This window comes from Seriola aureovittata, chromosome 14 (genome assembly GCF_021018895.1).
Source record: "Seriola aureovittata isolate HTS-2021-v1 ecotype China chromosome 14, ASM2101889v1, whole genome shotgun sequence".
In the NCBI taxonomy this organism is placed as follows: domain Eukaryota; kingdom Metazoa; phylum Chordata; class Actinopteri; order Carangiformes; family Carangidae; genus Seriola; species Seriola aureovittata.
Window position 1 is genome coordinate 1738226 of NC_079377.1, and position 16335 is coordinate 1754560.

Sequence of the window (16335 nt, forward strand, 5' to 3'; positions counted from 1 at the left end):
CATTTTGTCATAATTGCTGTGTGAAGTGGCTAACAAGTGTTTTGTGAGTTCATTTTTAGGTTCAAGACAATGTTCGTGCCAAATTTGACGGATTCCCTTGAATAGTACTTGAGACCAAACAGAGTTTTGTGATGTCACCGTGACCTTGACCTTTGAACAATCTAATCAGATCATCATGAGTCCTAATGAAAGTTTGTGCCAAATTTGAAGAAGTTCCATCAAGGCGTTACTGAGATATTGTGTCAACAAGAAACAAGAAGAACAACCACAAAACAATAGGCCATAATAATAATAATAACTAGTCAAGAACTGAATGAAAATTTTCAATAATTAATCTGACCTGAATATGACCCTGAAACAGCCCATGGTGAAGTGTTGAAGTCTCTGTATATACATGTCATATTTACCTATTAGATAATGTATGACTCCACTCCTCAGCTAACACAGATGTAATGAACTCAACTGCATAATAACAGAACACAAGTGGTCCCAGTGAGCTTCCCTGAGGGACACCATAACTTTGGTACATGATGAACTATGAAAAAAGTTCAGCTCAGTCAGCTGTGTTAGATATTTAGAAGCAGCTCAGCAACACCAGCTGATGAACTATCTCTAGACCGTCCAATAAAGACATTTAGACAGAAACATTCAGAAACTAAAATTACTATCTCATGGTTATATGCCTCCACCATTCAAAGTAGTTTCAGATTACAAATCTGTTTGTCCAGATTTATATAAAATATTACACTTTTTTTTTTAAATGTTGTCATCATTGCTCTGTGAAGTGGCTAAAAGTGTTTTGTGAGGTCACAGTGACCTTGACCTTTGATCTTTGACCACAAAAATCTAATTAGTTCACCCTTGAGTCCGAGTGCACATTTTTGACAATTGGGAAGGGATTCCCTAGAAGAGCGTTCACAAGAGAGAAACCGCATGTTGTGAGGTCACTGTGACCATGACCTTTGACCACCAAAGACTGATCAGTTCGTCCTTGAGTCCAAGTGAAGGAGCATGAAGTGAAGAAGGTCTGTCAAGGTGTTACTGAGATATCTTGCCCATTAGAATGGGACAGATGTGCGGAAAGCTGGACAGATAACCCGAAAACAAAAACAATCCAACAAACATTAGGATGAGTTAGAATACACACAGATCTGAACAGCCAATGAGAATCCAACACAGCATATTGCCTGATATGATCGTGTCAAAGCCTGTGAAAGACTGATCAACATCAACACATCTGGAGATACTTATTAAAGTCACGCAGCAGGTCTGTCTGGTTTGAGGCGGTCTCACCTGGTTCAGTACAGTTCTTCTCAGGCTCAGAGTACAGTTTGGACTCGTTGTCATAGATCTCCTGCAGGAGGTGACGGCTGCCCCACCTCGCCTCCTCCACAACCATGGAACTGGACACGTGATATCCTTGAGAGTCAGAGGAGACAAAGAAGATGATTGGATCGTCGAATGGTCACATGATGAGTCTTTTTCTAATCAACAGACCAGCAGGAAACCATTAGAGGAACTTCAGGTACAGACAGACAGATGATTCATAAAGACAGTTTTATATCACATGGAGAGAGTGGGGGTGCTGCTGTTTTCAGATGAACAGTGACTGTATTCTCAGAACAGCTGTATAATTTGATCCACAGTTCACTGACTCCTGAACAGTGTGAACTCTGAACCGAGGAGACGTGCAGCCTGTGTCACTGCAGCTCCTGCAGCAGCGTTATTACAGCAGCACGCCGAGCGCCGCGAGGCCCATCATTCCAGCTCAGTCGCCACGGCCACTGTATCCTTAAGCGCCCCACCTCTGACCCATCTCCACTCCCACCATGCAACAGGCATGACTGAGGTGCAGAGCACGCGGGGATGTCTATATATAGAACCACACTCTGCTATCTTTAAAAACAAACTGCGTCACAGCACTACTTTCTCTTTGTATCTATTATTCACCTGAGTGCTGACTATAAAACTGCCCTTCTCACACATTACTCATCTCATCACTGATCAATACTGATCGATCAGATGTGCAGTGACACTTGTTTACAATGTAGACTTCTACAGAGAACTGAAATCTGACAAGACAAAGCTTCTACACACCTAATGTGTGAGGTCAATGGTGGATTTTTAAAGGCTGATATAATAACGATTGTTTGGAGCAGGAAAAAGCTGATAGCTGATCAATTGGCTGATATCACACACACACACACAAGCACACACACACACACACACACACACACACACACATACTTCATTGAGTGTTGTAGGGAGCTGCTGAACACAGCAGAAGTCACCACTGCTGAAGTTACTATGGTGACATGACGTAACAGATAAGATGCTGGGAGGTGGGGGGAGGTGCATGATATAACACTGAGTTACTCACACACACACAGACACACAAAACAATGACTAACCACGCTACAAGCACATTAGCTGTGCTGTGCAGACACACACACACACATGTTCACACACTCCCGTCAGTCAGTCACACAGGAAACACACACCTCAGCAGCTGCAGGCTCTGATGAAGAGATACTGTGAGTCTCTCAGGGTCATGTGAAAAGTTAACAATGAATGTATAGTTTGGTGTTCATATGAACTCTGGTCTGTTTTAAGATCTGATCTTAAGTCAGTTTATTTGTGTGCTGTATTAATGGACTGCACTGGGTCAGGGCTGTCTTAAACAGTCTTTTTAACAGACACCTGCTGGAGAGTCAACACACAACAGAGCTCTACTGACCAGTATGGAATGATTCTGGTCCTTATACTGATACTGGTACTGATACTGGTACTGATACTGGTCCTCGTACTGGTACTCCTACTGTACCTCATATGGTCCTGATACTGGTCCTCATGCTTGTACTCATACTGGTCCTCATGCTGGTGCTGATACTGGTAGTCATACTGGTCCTCATACTGGTCCTGAAACTGGTACTGATACTCCTCGTCATACTGGTCCTGATACTAGTACTCATACCGGTACTGACACTGGTAAAGATACTGGTCATGACACTCGTCCTGATACTGGTGCTGATACTAGGTCTGATTCTGGTCCTGACAATGATCCCGATACTGGTACTCATACTGGTCCTGATACTGGCCCTGATCCTGGTCCTGACACTGATCCCAATACTGGTACTCATACTGGTCCTGATACTGGTACTCATACTGGTACTTATACTAGTCCTCATAATGTTGCTGATATCAGCCCTGATACTGGTCCTGATACTGGTACTGATACTGGTGCTGACGTTCATGATCCCAAAGGATGAGACTTGATGACTGTGTTCTGGCGTCCTGGTCTTGGAAATGTTGTTTAGATGTTGACAGAGCGGGTTAAACTTTTTATGACCTAAGTCCATTCACCTAACACTACTGTCATTATTTGAACACAGGAAATAAAAGTTCCCTCTCCTCAGAGGATGAACCATCCCTGTGGTCCATCCTCAGGTCACTAAAACCACTAAAACCACAGTTGGAGCTCCCTCTCTGCAGTAGCTACTCTCACTCTACACACAGTTCACATGCTGATTAGTGCAGGTCTACACACAGCTGAATTAGTGTGTGAACACTGCTGAATTGTGTCCTATATTGGCCACCGTCCTACATCTACATGTCTATAAGTCCAAGTCAACCTCATAATGTCACCCAACATGGCCACTCATCGCTCCATACTGTCACGCCTAATTACCTACTTTATCTTCATTAGTGTCCCTTGGCAGGAATGTACATGCATGTATGTATGTGTGTATGTGTGACATAGGTCTGAGTGTATCCGTGTGTGTGTCTCGATGCATAGCATGTGTGCGGTGTGTGTGCTGTATGCATTTGTATATTGTGTATGTGTGTGAAGGGCCATGGCTGGTCTCTGCTGCGCGTATCAATGTGTGCATATGTGTGTTTCTGTGTGTGTGTGTGTGTGTGCGTGTGTGTGTCTAGAGAGAGGAGAATCAGGCCATGAACACGTGACTCATTCTATACAACATGCTACACGTGATATCAGCTCCTCATCGCAGGACAATAACTAGGTTACTGTTTTGTATCAGTTATTATACAACACTTGTGTTATACGCACACATACACACATAGACACACACATATATATATACACACAAAGACACATGTATACTGTACCTACTTTTCTGAAAAGAAAGTAGTAAGTAGGAAAAGAAGGAAAAATCTCTGGGTTTCAGAGTGGTGGTTAGAAAATAACATGTATGAAGACAATCAATCAACTGATCAGGAAACCAATAATGAAACTAATCACTAGCTGCAGCCCTGTAATTATGATGATCTAATAAATCCCTGATCATTTAAACGTGTGGAGTTTCTCTGCTCACGTCTCACAGAGGGACCAGCTGTGACCAGGGGGGGAATTACGGGGGGATTGGAAGATTTCTGACCCCCCAGATTAAGACTTGGACCCACACAGAGGTAAAACAAGAGTTCAGGGGGGTTGGAACATTTATATATCCTTCTTGCCAATAACTGTAAATATTACAATATATTTCTTAGTCGTGCCTAGAAGAATCTTTTACTACAATTTAAGTTTCCCCTAAAGTGGACCGTACCATTTCTTAACCTTGACATTAGCTGAACATCTCATCACAGACTCTGCAGGTAAATGTCAGCAGCAGTAGCTATCTATCTAGCTTGTTTAATACACTTAACTTTCTTACCTTCAGAGTGTCTGAATTAGATTGTGTCAAGTATCTACAGATGAATGCTTTAGCCTTAAGTTTGGGTGATTGAATAATAGTAAAATCCATGTGTGCTGAAGGCTCAGTAATTGTATCAGCAGTTGTATCAACACATTTTGACCTTTGCACACAAATTGCAATTCAACATGACACTTTTTGCAATACACTGCACACAGTTCTCTATGTTAAACACAGGAATCTGGCATACAATCATTTGTTTCCCATTTCCAAACACTGCTATTCAAAATGCTAAACCTATGGACCATTTGGCCAATATACATGCCGCCTGGCCAAACGCCCTACTACTTAATTATTGACTCATCAAGCAGGATGTAAGCACTGTAAAAATATACAGTTTTACAACAACGATTGAAGCAGCAGCGAGAGGAAGAAGTGGAGGGAGGGTGAGAGGTAGAGCTAGAGCCCTGATATGTGACAGTATGGAACAACGTCAGCTTCCGTCGTACAGCCCTGATCCAAAACTGGTTTGTTGACCACCCACAATTTCTTGTTCAGTACCTCCCACCCTACTCTCCATGTCAGGCCCAGTTGAGTTTTTCTCTGCATGGTGGAGGAAGGTGTATGACCATCAGCCCTGTGTGCACATGGCTCTTCAACAGACAATGGGAGAGGAATGTGATGATGTTGATGTGGGTGCTGTCCAGGACGGGAAATGATTTTTCCCTCACTGATATTGATGAGGTGCTGTGGTCAGACCCAGTGAGGTGATGAATATTTTCTTTTGTTTTGTCTCTTTTTTTCTATATATTTTTTCCTCGAATTGAATTATCTGTTTGTTGTATTTGATAGAGCTTTTTTTTGTTCCCACAACCATAATGTAGGATGTACTGTGCATTTGATTGATTGATTGATTGATTGATTGATTGATTGATTGATTTGTTTTAACAGTATTTGTGTTTCTGCACATATTTCTGTAGACAAAAACAATTTCTCTCAGCAGAATTCTCTTCATTCAGAACTATGATGACAAGACCACCAAAGATGAAAGTGCTTTGGACTGAGCACAAGATTGTGTAGTTGGATGAACAAGAATGTGCTAATATGAATGTAGTTCTTGTTATTTGGTGCAAAAGTTTGATTTGGATAAGAGTTTATGTCGTTTTGAATGCAGAGCTTCATTTTGCAGGATATATGAGGTGTTTTGCACTTTGGGTATTTTGAAAAATTAGCTCTGTTTTCAAAATTGTGCCTAAACAATTGTAAAAAAAAAAAACTGTAATCAAGCAAGATACTATAAGGACTGTAAGCACTGTACTGGGTTCTCTTTCGTCCCAGAGAAGTTGACCCCTGTGGAGGTCACTGTGTAATCCCACCACATTAACCTCTCTCTACACTCTACAGATTAATTCACAAACTAAACACATGTAATCCTGTAAACTGCACCATTAAACCTGTCGCCCCCCCGAGATGGTGTTGACGCGACCTCTTATGAAAATCAGTGTGTAGTTGTGTCTCTTTGTCTATGAGTTGTTAGCAGTAGAACAGCCTCCTCTAAATGTCTGATATGGTTTCAGATAATTGTTCAAGGACAAGGAGCAACTCTCCAGTTTCACACAAAGTTTAAGATTAAAACAAACTGAATCCAGATCAGTGGATCAGAACTTTGTATCTTCTTCTCCCATGAATCATCTGACGACTCAGATTTATCTGCTGACCCTTTGGAGGGGCCCGACCTGGATCAGGACTAACAGGTTATGATACTTTAAGAACATCTTGGTGAATAGTAATTTATTCACCTGTAACACCAACATCACACCATGATCCTGGGGGGAAGACTGCAGCCTGGTTCTGCACTCACCACACACACACGTATACAGCTGATGGTGTGTAGAGCCTCAAGTGTTCAGTACGCTACACACATGCCTTAATGACACCTAAAGTGTCTGAATGACAGTCAGGTGAAAAGCCTCCCATCGTCTATCTATGTGGAGTGGTGTTAGTGTCCAGTGTCCCCTCTCTTTTAGCTCTGTGTTTGGTCTCCACCAGCTCCTCTTTAGTTGCTAAATGCTTCACTGTGTTCACCAGCAGCTCTCTGACTGTCTGTCTGCTGTTTGCTGCTCAGCAGGTAGAGGAACATGTTTCTCTGAAAGCAGCTGAAGTTGAAAATGAGAGACAGTATGAAGATGAGCTGAAGTATATATTAATCAGAGCAGCTGTGAGTGTTACATGTGCAGTGGACACTTGTATTTATCAAACACCTTTGGTTTAAGTTCCAAATCATCACTTCTAGTTTCCTCTTCATGCCGCATCAAAACAGAACAAACACATGATCTCCAGTGTCTGCTGTCACAGGGAGAGCTGCTCCACACACTACTGACTCTGAGATGATCAACTAGCAGATCTAACTGTCCTAACTGTCAGTCTGAGAGTCAGAGGAAGAGTGAGAGTGCAGGAGCATCAATAAATCAATAAGACTGTGAGTGGTTAGAATGATACAATCTCTGTGTTTTAATGTTCCTGTTTCCACATACTAGAAACACACACACACACACACACACACACACACACACACAGTGTATATTTTTGTATATTTATATTTCCCCTCTTGCATTTGCATCAAATGTGTTATAATGTGTCCGCACAGTAGATCTATATATGTGAAGCCCATTAGAGGTTTTTCTTTAATTGTTGCTTAATGAACTCGACAGCTCGTTAATGACCTCATTAGCTGACAGCGTCAGACTCCTCGCCTGCTGTGAGCGTGTAAGGCTGCTGTCATCTCAGACAGTTCCTCCCTCTCATCTCTTTCCGTCTGAGATGTGGCCCTGACTAACCAGGGAACAGGGTCACATAGGAGTACTCTGCTCCTTTTGGGGGGGGGGGGGGGGGGGGGGGATCTGTGCCCAGACAATATGTGCTGTGTTCAGTGTCAGGTACCTGTCATTTGTGCAGTCCTCTGAAAAGGACATATAAACATTCATTACTGCTTCCAGCTGGACACTCAGCAGCAATCACATGTTTTCTTCAGGAGATGATCAGTCTACTACAGTATTTGACACATTTTATTTTCTAACAGTTTACTGTCAATATAATATAATACAATTCATATAATCTACTGTTGGGCGGCACAGTATTGCAGTGGTTAGCATTGTATCCTCATAGCGAGAAGGTCCTGGGTTCGAACCTACTCAACCACTAGATGTCTAACCCTAGCAACAAAACGTTACCATGGGTCATAATAACCTGCTGTACAGACGAACTCTGGCCTCATTTCTTACACAGTCACAGAAGAGTATCCGTGCTAGAAGACGCAGCCGCATTAGTAAGTAAGTACATTAAAATAAAATCTAATTAAAAAACATGAGAAGGACCATAATAACTCATACTGCATAGAAATAGAAATATGGAGGTTGTTCATGACAATAAAACTGATCTGAAGTGACTATCATCAAAAAAAATAAAGCTAGTAACAAAACTCTTAGTGTCTCAGACGGTCCCTAACTTCAGCTCTCCATTCTTACATTCTCATCACCTGGTTTAATCTGACATCATCAGTATCATCTGTGAAATATCAGCCAGGCTTCATCCTGCACCGGACAACAGATGAAAGGTTCTGCAGGATGAACCCCACTGAAATCTATTTACACCTCATCCTCCTCCTCCTCCTCCTCCTCTGTCTCTGTTCTCACCTCTCCTAAGACAAAGGAACCTGCTTCTCTTCTCTAATCCTCAGCAGATCCAACATACATGTCACATACAATCACCAGCATGATGTCATCAACATGATGTCACTCATGTCACTGTCTGACTGTGTTACATAACCACAATCAAACATCAAACATCAGGTCCAGAACCTGAGGAGGTTTTCACTTCCCGTCTAAAAAAGACAACTGACTGCAGGAGTTTCCCTCCACACAACAACTATCCAACCATCACACACACACACACACACACACACACACACACACTTCAGTAAACATTGTCTCTCCAGTGCAGAGATGACTTCAGACAAGCTAGTTATGTAATCAGGGTGTATTTGCCTAAATTGTCCAAAAATGGACTGAGGGGAAGTCTGCGTGTGTGTGTGTGTGTGTGTGTGTGTGTGTGTGTGCGTGCGTGCGTGCATGCATGCAAGCGTGCCTGCGTGTGTTCGTGCGTGTGTGTGCGTGCGAGCGTGAGTGCGTGCACGTGTTTGTGTGTGTGTGTGTCTTACTGGAGGTTTGGGATGAAGAGTATAAACAAAGCTAGTCAAAACTAGGCCTGGATGATATGTTATTACCATATCCTTATGTAGATGTGAACATGTTAAATATTAATATTGCAAAAGCCAGTGATATGAATATTATGATATTTCTGGACAGAGATTGTTTCAGTTACAGTTCACAGTAACAAAGAATCACATCACTATTCTAGATATTTGTCATAAATATTGAGATATGAAATTTTGTCCATATGCTGGTTCCATCTCTCTTCATCATATATAATTATGGGATACTTTTCTCTAATATGAAATGATAAACTATAACTATAAAATACAGAAGTAACAAACCGCTGAAAAGAGTAGATATACAACCGAGAGGAAAGAGCTGGAGACCCTCTCTGTGGACAGTAGCTTAGGTTTGTCCAGACAGTCAGTAAATCTAGTACCAAATGGTGTAACCTCATCACTCAGGCAGTCAGTGAGGTTCATGTTCATAGAGCTGGACCAAAAACTGTCTCCTTCCACTTCACAACACAATAAACATCATGTGTAGTGCAGCAGTTAGTGAACAGGAGACAAGTTGGTATAAAAACTGCACAGACAGCTGAGGCACTAACCTGTGAATGCTTCAGTGTCTGTTGTTCAACAGATTCTCCTTCTCATCAAGAGTTTCTATGACAACTTCACGTTCAAGTCAGAAACAGTCAATACAGTTTTGCAGTCAAGATGGGAGTGACGCAAGGTTGTGCGATGTCTGCACTATACTTTTCAACATAACCATACACTGGCTGATGAGAGGAACCACTGAAGACCAACCAAGAAGCATCAGATAGACACTTTCCTCATCACTGGAAAATCTAGACCTTGCTGATGACTTGGCCCTGGTCTCGCACAAACACCAGCAAATGAAGGAAAAAACATCCCGTCTCAGGACCTTTGCACAGCAAGTCAGCCTGAGGATCAGCCAAAAGAATAAAGAGTCCAGGAGGCTGAACATCCCTAACCCTGCATCAATCCAAATAGACGGAACAAACCTATCCATAACTGAAGAGCACCTCTCTAGGCAGCATTGTCAGACATGATGGAGGAGTCAGTATTGACAAATTCCTTATATGTTGAAAACCTATTTGGCAATAAACCAGATTCTGACTTCTTCTTCTGAAACATCTTCCAAAAATTGAACAATGCCTGGAAGTCAGCCCAGTACAGCACCAACACCAAGCTAAGACTGTACCAGAGCTGAGTCCTGTCCACATGCTGTATGGATCTGAATGTTGGAGGATGACAGGAAGTGAGCTCCACAAGCTGTCAACCTTCCACACAAGAAGCCTACGGAAAATACTGTGAATCTTCTGGCCCACTACCATCTCCAACCAACATCTACTCGCAAGACAACATGACCACCATCATCATAAAGAGGTGATGGAGATGGATCAAAGAGATCAGGATAACATCCCCTGAACTGCACTTCACTGGACACCAGACGGAAAACAAAAAAGAGGCAAACCAAGGACACCTGGTGTCGGACGGTGGAGGGAGAGCTAAAGACCCTACACCACACCTGGGGTCCTATAAAGACACTGACCCAGAACAGACGAGAATGGTGATCCTTTGTTGCTGACCTACATGCCAGCAGGAACAATGGGCAATAAGTAAGTAAGCCTCAGTCAAAGAGTGATCCTCCTGTCCTGTAGAAAACATCTCTACCTGTTGGACTCCTGGCAGCGAGGCAATAGAACACGCTGAGGATAACGAGACACTTTGTCTCATTGTTGTCCATTGAGGAGCTGAAGATCCTCAGTGTATTAGTCTCTTCAATACAAAGAGCTTCTCTTATCCCCAACATGATAAGCTTCACACATCTGAGAGTGATTAATCTGATTACAGTAATTAAAACCTAATGAGCTCCTCTGACCCTCTAAGTGCAGGTGAATAACATTGTGATTGTGTTTGCATTGTTCAGGGGAACAAAGGCTTCACAGTCTAATCACTTAGAGTTCCATCATCATCATCCTCATCATCACCATCATCCCATCAGACTGTCATCAACCAATGAAAGCCACTCAGAGCTGAAGCAGAGGTTTATACTGTATTGTCATGATGGTGAATAATGGTTATTATCAAGAATGGTACAAACCAAATGTAAGAAGTGTGTAACAATGATGTTCTTCACAAACCTGAGCTGGTAACAAACACTTTACAACATCAATAAAGATGACAATGTTTCTGTAACTTAAAGTGTTCAGAGGAGCATTAAGATTAAAAGAAATGATCCTGGAGAGTTTGTAGGTACATCGAATCTGAACCAATGACAGTCTCATAAACACAGATTCAGACGGCCAGGGTTTCATATGTCACAAACCTAAGGAACCAATGCTGTCAACTTGTGGGGACTGGGGGGTGGGGCTAAATAAACCTGGAACTTTGTCAGTACAGAGAGAGAGAAAGTTAGCATTAGCAGAACCGCTAACACTGTGTCAGTCACTGCCAGTTACAAGCTAACAAATACACAAATAAAAAATGCTAACTATGCGAACCATTCTGATACATCTGCTAGTGTCTGATTCTGGTCTCAGACTCCTCATCTGAGTCTGGGTCTGACTGAGGCACAAATATGTGGCTGAGTCTCTCTGATGTTTCCTCCTCTAACCATCTTGATACTCTCTGCTCTTCCAGAGAAAATGTTGGCGTTCAGGAATCAGAGGCGTGACATGTAACACAACAGTGTCTGTCTTCGTCTGTCCCGCCATGTTGGCTCTCGATGATCCAACTCTGTGGCCCCCTCCACTGCTGGTTTAAAGGTAAGGAGTACTCTTTTCTTTTCTTATTGTCCAATGTTACTTCATACCAGTCTGATGTTTACATTAACTACAGCATGAGAACACGTCACCCTCATCTGACCTACTCTGACCTATATTCCTGCTTAATGACTCTGAACTGAGGCATTATAGGAAACAGCAGGTGTGTTTAATGTCATGGAGGGGCCGCTGTAGGCTGAGGTAGAGGAGCAGTGAGAATATAGGAGCTCTGTGCCAAGTTCATCAATCACACCTTAATGAGTTTTACACAGCTCTTCCATACGTAGAGAGGAAGCTGCAGCACAACAACACCAGAGAGGGATGAGGACCATCACTGGCTATAAAGAGAAGAACAGCCAGGCAACATCAGGTGATGGGGACAAGGCCAATGAGTTCAACTTCTTCTACAACAGGTTTGACACAGCCTCACCTGTTCTCTCTCCCACTGCTTCAGCTGCAGCTTCTCCTACAGCATCTCCTCCACAACCTGACACTGCAGCTGCAACTCCCTCCACACTAGGGTCAAGTCTCCTATTCTTTACAGTGGAGGAGGTGAGGGCGGAGCTCAGAGGCTACATTCTGGAAAGGCAACAGGCCGGATGGTTTGTGTCCGAGGCTGTTAAAGGACGTTGCAGCCCAGCTGGCTGAGTCTCTCCAGAGGATCTTTAACTTAAGCCTTCAAACAGGGAGGGTCCTGGGTCCTGTGGAAAACATCATGTCTTGTTCCAGTACCTATAGTAGGACGACCGGCTGAGATAAATGACTACAGACCGGTGGCCCTCACATCACACATCATGAAGACCCTGGAGCGGCTGCTTCTCCACCTTCTGAAGCCACAGGTTGAACATGCATTAGACCCCCTACAGTTCGCCTACAAAGAACGCAGGAAGCTAAGGTCCTTTGACGTCTGCAGTGAATGCTTTTTGCTGCAGTTTGCTGGGGCAACAGCATGTCCGACATGAACGCAAGGAGACTTGACTTGTGGTCAAAAAGGCTGGGTCTGTGCTTGGCAGGAGTCTGGACTCACTCAGGACTGTTGGGGAGAGACGCATGCAATGTAAGATGGAGGCCATCTTGGACAATACCAACCCTCCTCTCCACAACATTCTGGCAGGACAGAGAAGCAGCTACAGGTGCAGCAAGCGTCTCATCTCACTGCGCTGCAGAACAGAGAGGTTCAGGAGATCCTTTGTTCCTATTGCCATCAGTCTATAGAACACCTCAGCCTCATCTATCTATCTATCTATCTATCTAGGTACACAACAGTGGGACAGGAATGTAAAACCTGTATGAAGGGACCGTGTGTCTTCAACTAGTTCAAATAAAGAGCTGAAAACCACCAAGGTGTAAAAAGTGTTCATGGCTTAAAACTAGATCAAAGTCAATGTTGAGCTCAGACAAACACAACAATCACACATGATCATAGATGATATGATGTCATTGACAGGTGACCAATGAAACAACCGTTACCATGATTAAGTCGTCTCTCCTTTTAGATATTCTAATGTGGAAAAATTACAGATTATTACTTTAACTAATATTTACTTTAATTTTGGCCCCATTAGAAACACATGATGAACTGTGAGGGCCACCTGTCTGCAGTGATGTACAGACCACTGATCACTGATGTACTGATGAAAGGAAGTTATAAGGAGAATTTATACTTGTATTCACACAGTATGAATATGATCATGTCTCTATCATGTCTGTGATCACAGTCGACTGAGATGTGACTCGAGCAAACATTTCAGCTGCTCTTCTCACTCTCTGCTCTCACTCTCTGCTCTGCTCTCACATCGTGTTAGGAGCAGAGCTGCAGTGACTGAGTTCTGGCCTCTGATCAGAGGCCAAGGACCTACATCAGTACTGTGCTGTATTCATCCTGTGTGGACACACATGGTGCACCAAGCTGCTGCTCTGAGGACATGCTGCACTCATCCTTTCCACTTCATGTCTCTGTCCACATTCTCTCCGTCTTTGATCCTGTTTTAGATTAACTGATTAATCAACATTATAATTAGCAGATTAATCAATAATTTACCGGAAGAGGAGGATGAAGAGCAGAGGCAGATGAAAATATGTAGATGAAATAGACAGATGTAACATGTTTGTTCAGAATGCTGTATTTGAAAAGCAACACAAGCAGTTTACATTGTGTTCTCTAGTGTTATCTAGAGTGGAGCACTTCTACTTTCTGATTGGTTGACACCAAAATGCATCCTAACTTATTACCATAAAGTTACCTGGACGTCAACTTTTTCTAACACCCAAGACACACTACCAACAGACATCTGCACTGGTTGGGAATTAATAGTGCAATACTGGATCGGTTTAGGTCCTGTCTGGCTGAAAGACGTTTTTGTGTCAGCCTTGGTGATTTTGTGTCCTCTTTGGTGCCTCTAACCTCTAACTTACGGGGTGCCACAGGGTTCGATTGTTGGGCCCCTTCTTTTCTCACTTCGTCCCTTGGTTCTATTTTCAGAAAACATGGCATCTCGTTCGACTGTTATGCGAATGACAGTCAAATGTATGTACCCCTGAAGCAGAAAGATGCGTACTCTGTCGAATCGTTACTAGAGTGTCTCAACGACATCAAAGCGTGGATGACATTAAGTTTTTTTAATTTTAATGACAAGAAAACTTAAGTAATGTTGTTCGGATCCGGTGGTACCCATGATACCCCCCCTATGAACCTGGGTTCTTCGGCATCTTATTTAAAACTCACAGTTACAAACCTGAGTGTGAAAATGGACTAAGACTGGATAAACAGACCAGTTCTGTTGTAAAATCCAGCTTTTTTCTATTGAGGCAGTTATCCAAGGTCAAGTCTGTTCTGTCGAGGCAGGACTTTGAAAAGGTGATACATGCCTTTATTACAACTCGTCTGGACTACTGCAATGCTCTCTATGTTGGGGTTAGCCAGGCTTCCCTCTCACGTTTGCATTTGGTTCAAAATCCTGCTGCTTGCCTTTTAATTGGAACACACAAGCAAGAGCACATTTCCTCCCTCCATTTGCTCCCTGTGCGTTTTTAGAATCAATTTCAAAATTGTTCTGTTTGCCTATAAATCCCTGAATGGTCTTGCTCCATCCTATCTCTCTGACCTGTTTCAACCTTATGTACCTTCACGGTCTCTCAGGTCTGCTGATCAGCTGCTCTTAGTGGTCCCGAAACCTATATTGAAACTCCCAAACTCTGAAAAAGTTGCCTTTACACATTAGGCAGGCCTCTTCACTGCCTGTCTTTAAATATCTTCTTATAACACACCTCTTTTCCCTGGCTTTTGACACGGTGTGAGATGTTGCCTTTTTATTGCTTAACTGTTGTTGTTTTTACATGTGTTTTGTCTTTTTGTACTTTTAATGTGAGATTTTTTGCTTGTGTTTTATGTCTTTTTGTATTTTCTTGTTATTGTACAGCACTTTGGTGAACAGTGTTGTTTTTAAAAAGTGCTTTATAAAGAAAATTGGATTGCATTGGATTGGATTGGATCTGCTGCTCGCCACGACGCGACACCAGCTCATACAGAAAAAGAATGGCTACCAGTCACTTTGACATTATGAACATTCAGTCAGAGTGAGCCCAACACACTGAACATTCGCCTGATAGATAATGAAGAGGAACAGAAGAACGGAGGAACAGTGAAGGCGAGGAAGTGAGGAGTGGATGAAGGACTGAAGGACTAAAAGACAGCAGCAGCAGACTCTTCCTCAGGAATGGACCCCTCTCCTCAGCTCCTCTTCCTCTCATCTGTCTCTTCCAGAGATCCCAGAATACACATGACTGCTGCTAAAATAGGCTTCAGGCTCAGTGATGAATTAGCCAGGACAGAGAGAGAGAGAGAAAATAGCTCCTAATGTTTAATCACAGCTAGATCTCATACAGGACATGGCCCACAGACAAACTCGGTGACCCTGACTCAGACCTGCTCATCCATCACAGCTCTGATCTCTGCATGTGTGTGTGTGTGTGTGTGTGTGTGTGTCTGTCTGTCTGTGTGTGTCTGTGTGTGTGTAAGTGTTCGTATGATTTGATTAGGAACACGTGAGAATGGGCTCCTGAGGGGAGAGCTAAAGCTGCTGTTAACAGATCAGGAACAATTAGGAGAAACACTCACACACAGACACGGAAACAAACACAGGTGAGATAGTGTCAGAATTTATGATCCCCTGTTTCAGTATTATCTGCTATCAGAATCAATAATCAAAATACAAACCAGATACACTACATCATATAGTACCATACCATAACATACAATACTATAATATGTCATAGTATAATATGTTTTATTATACTAGACTACAACAGGTCAACAATTCATTCCAAATCTTCTGTGCCCCTGTTAATGGTTTGGAGTGGAAACACTGCCTCAAGGCTGCAAAAGACTTGTTGATATCATAGTGACATCATACCAGCAAGACATAAACGTGACACATTCCACTATAGTCTCTATGTCTAGGCTTAATCTGATTATGACACAGACATGAAAAATATGAATATATTTTTAAGCATTTTAGCATCTGTATGTGCAGCAATAACAATTTTACAATTCATACAAAGAAATAATTGTTATTGCATCATTTAATATCCTGATTATTCATTGTGAGTCATTCTGTAACTGTTTGATACTATTTGAATATTTTCTGATCACAGTGTTAGAGCCTGTGGAGCCTCGTTA

General features: G+C 42.6%; 1 protein-coding gene across 2 annotated transcripts in view; it reads right to left on the bottom strand.

The window, feature by feature from the left end:
- The window catches only part of LOC130181830 (sodium/potassium/calcium exchanger 3-like), a 76498-nt gene that overhangs the window by 42825 nt on the left and 17338 nt on the right, over positions 1-16335 (bottom strand). For both annotated transcript variants that reach the window (XM_056396282.1, XM_056396283.1), the window contains one exon: positions 1294-1419. In XM_056396282.1, coding sequence (XP_056252257.1) covers positions 1294-1419 — 126 coding nt within the window. The remainder of the gene's footprint in view (positions 1-1293; positions 1420-16335) is intronic.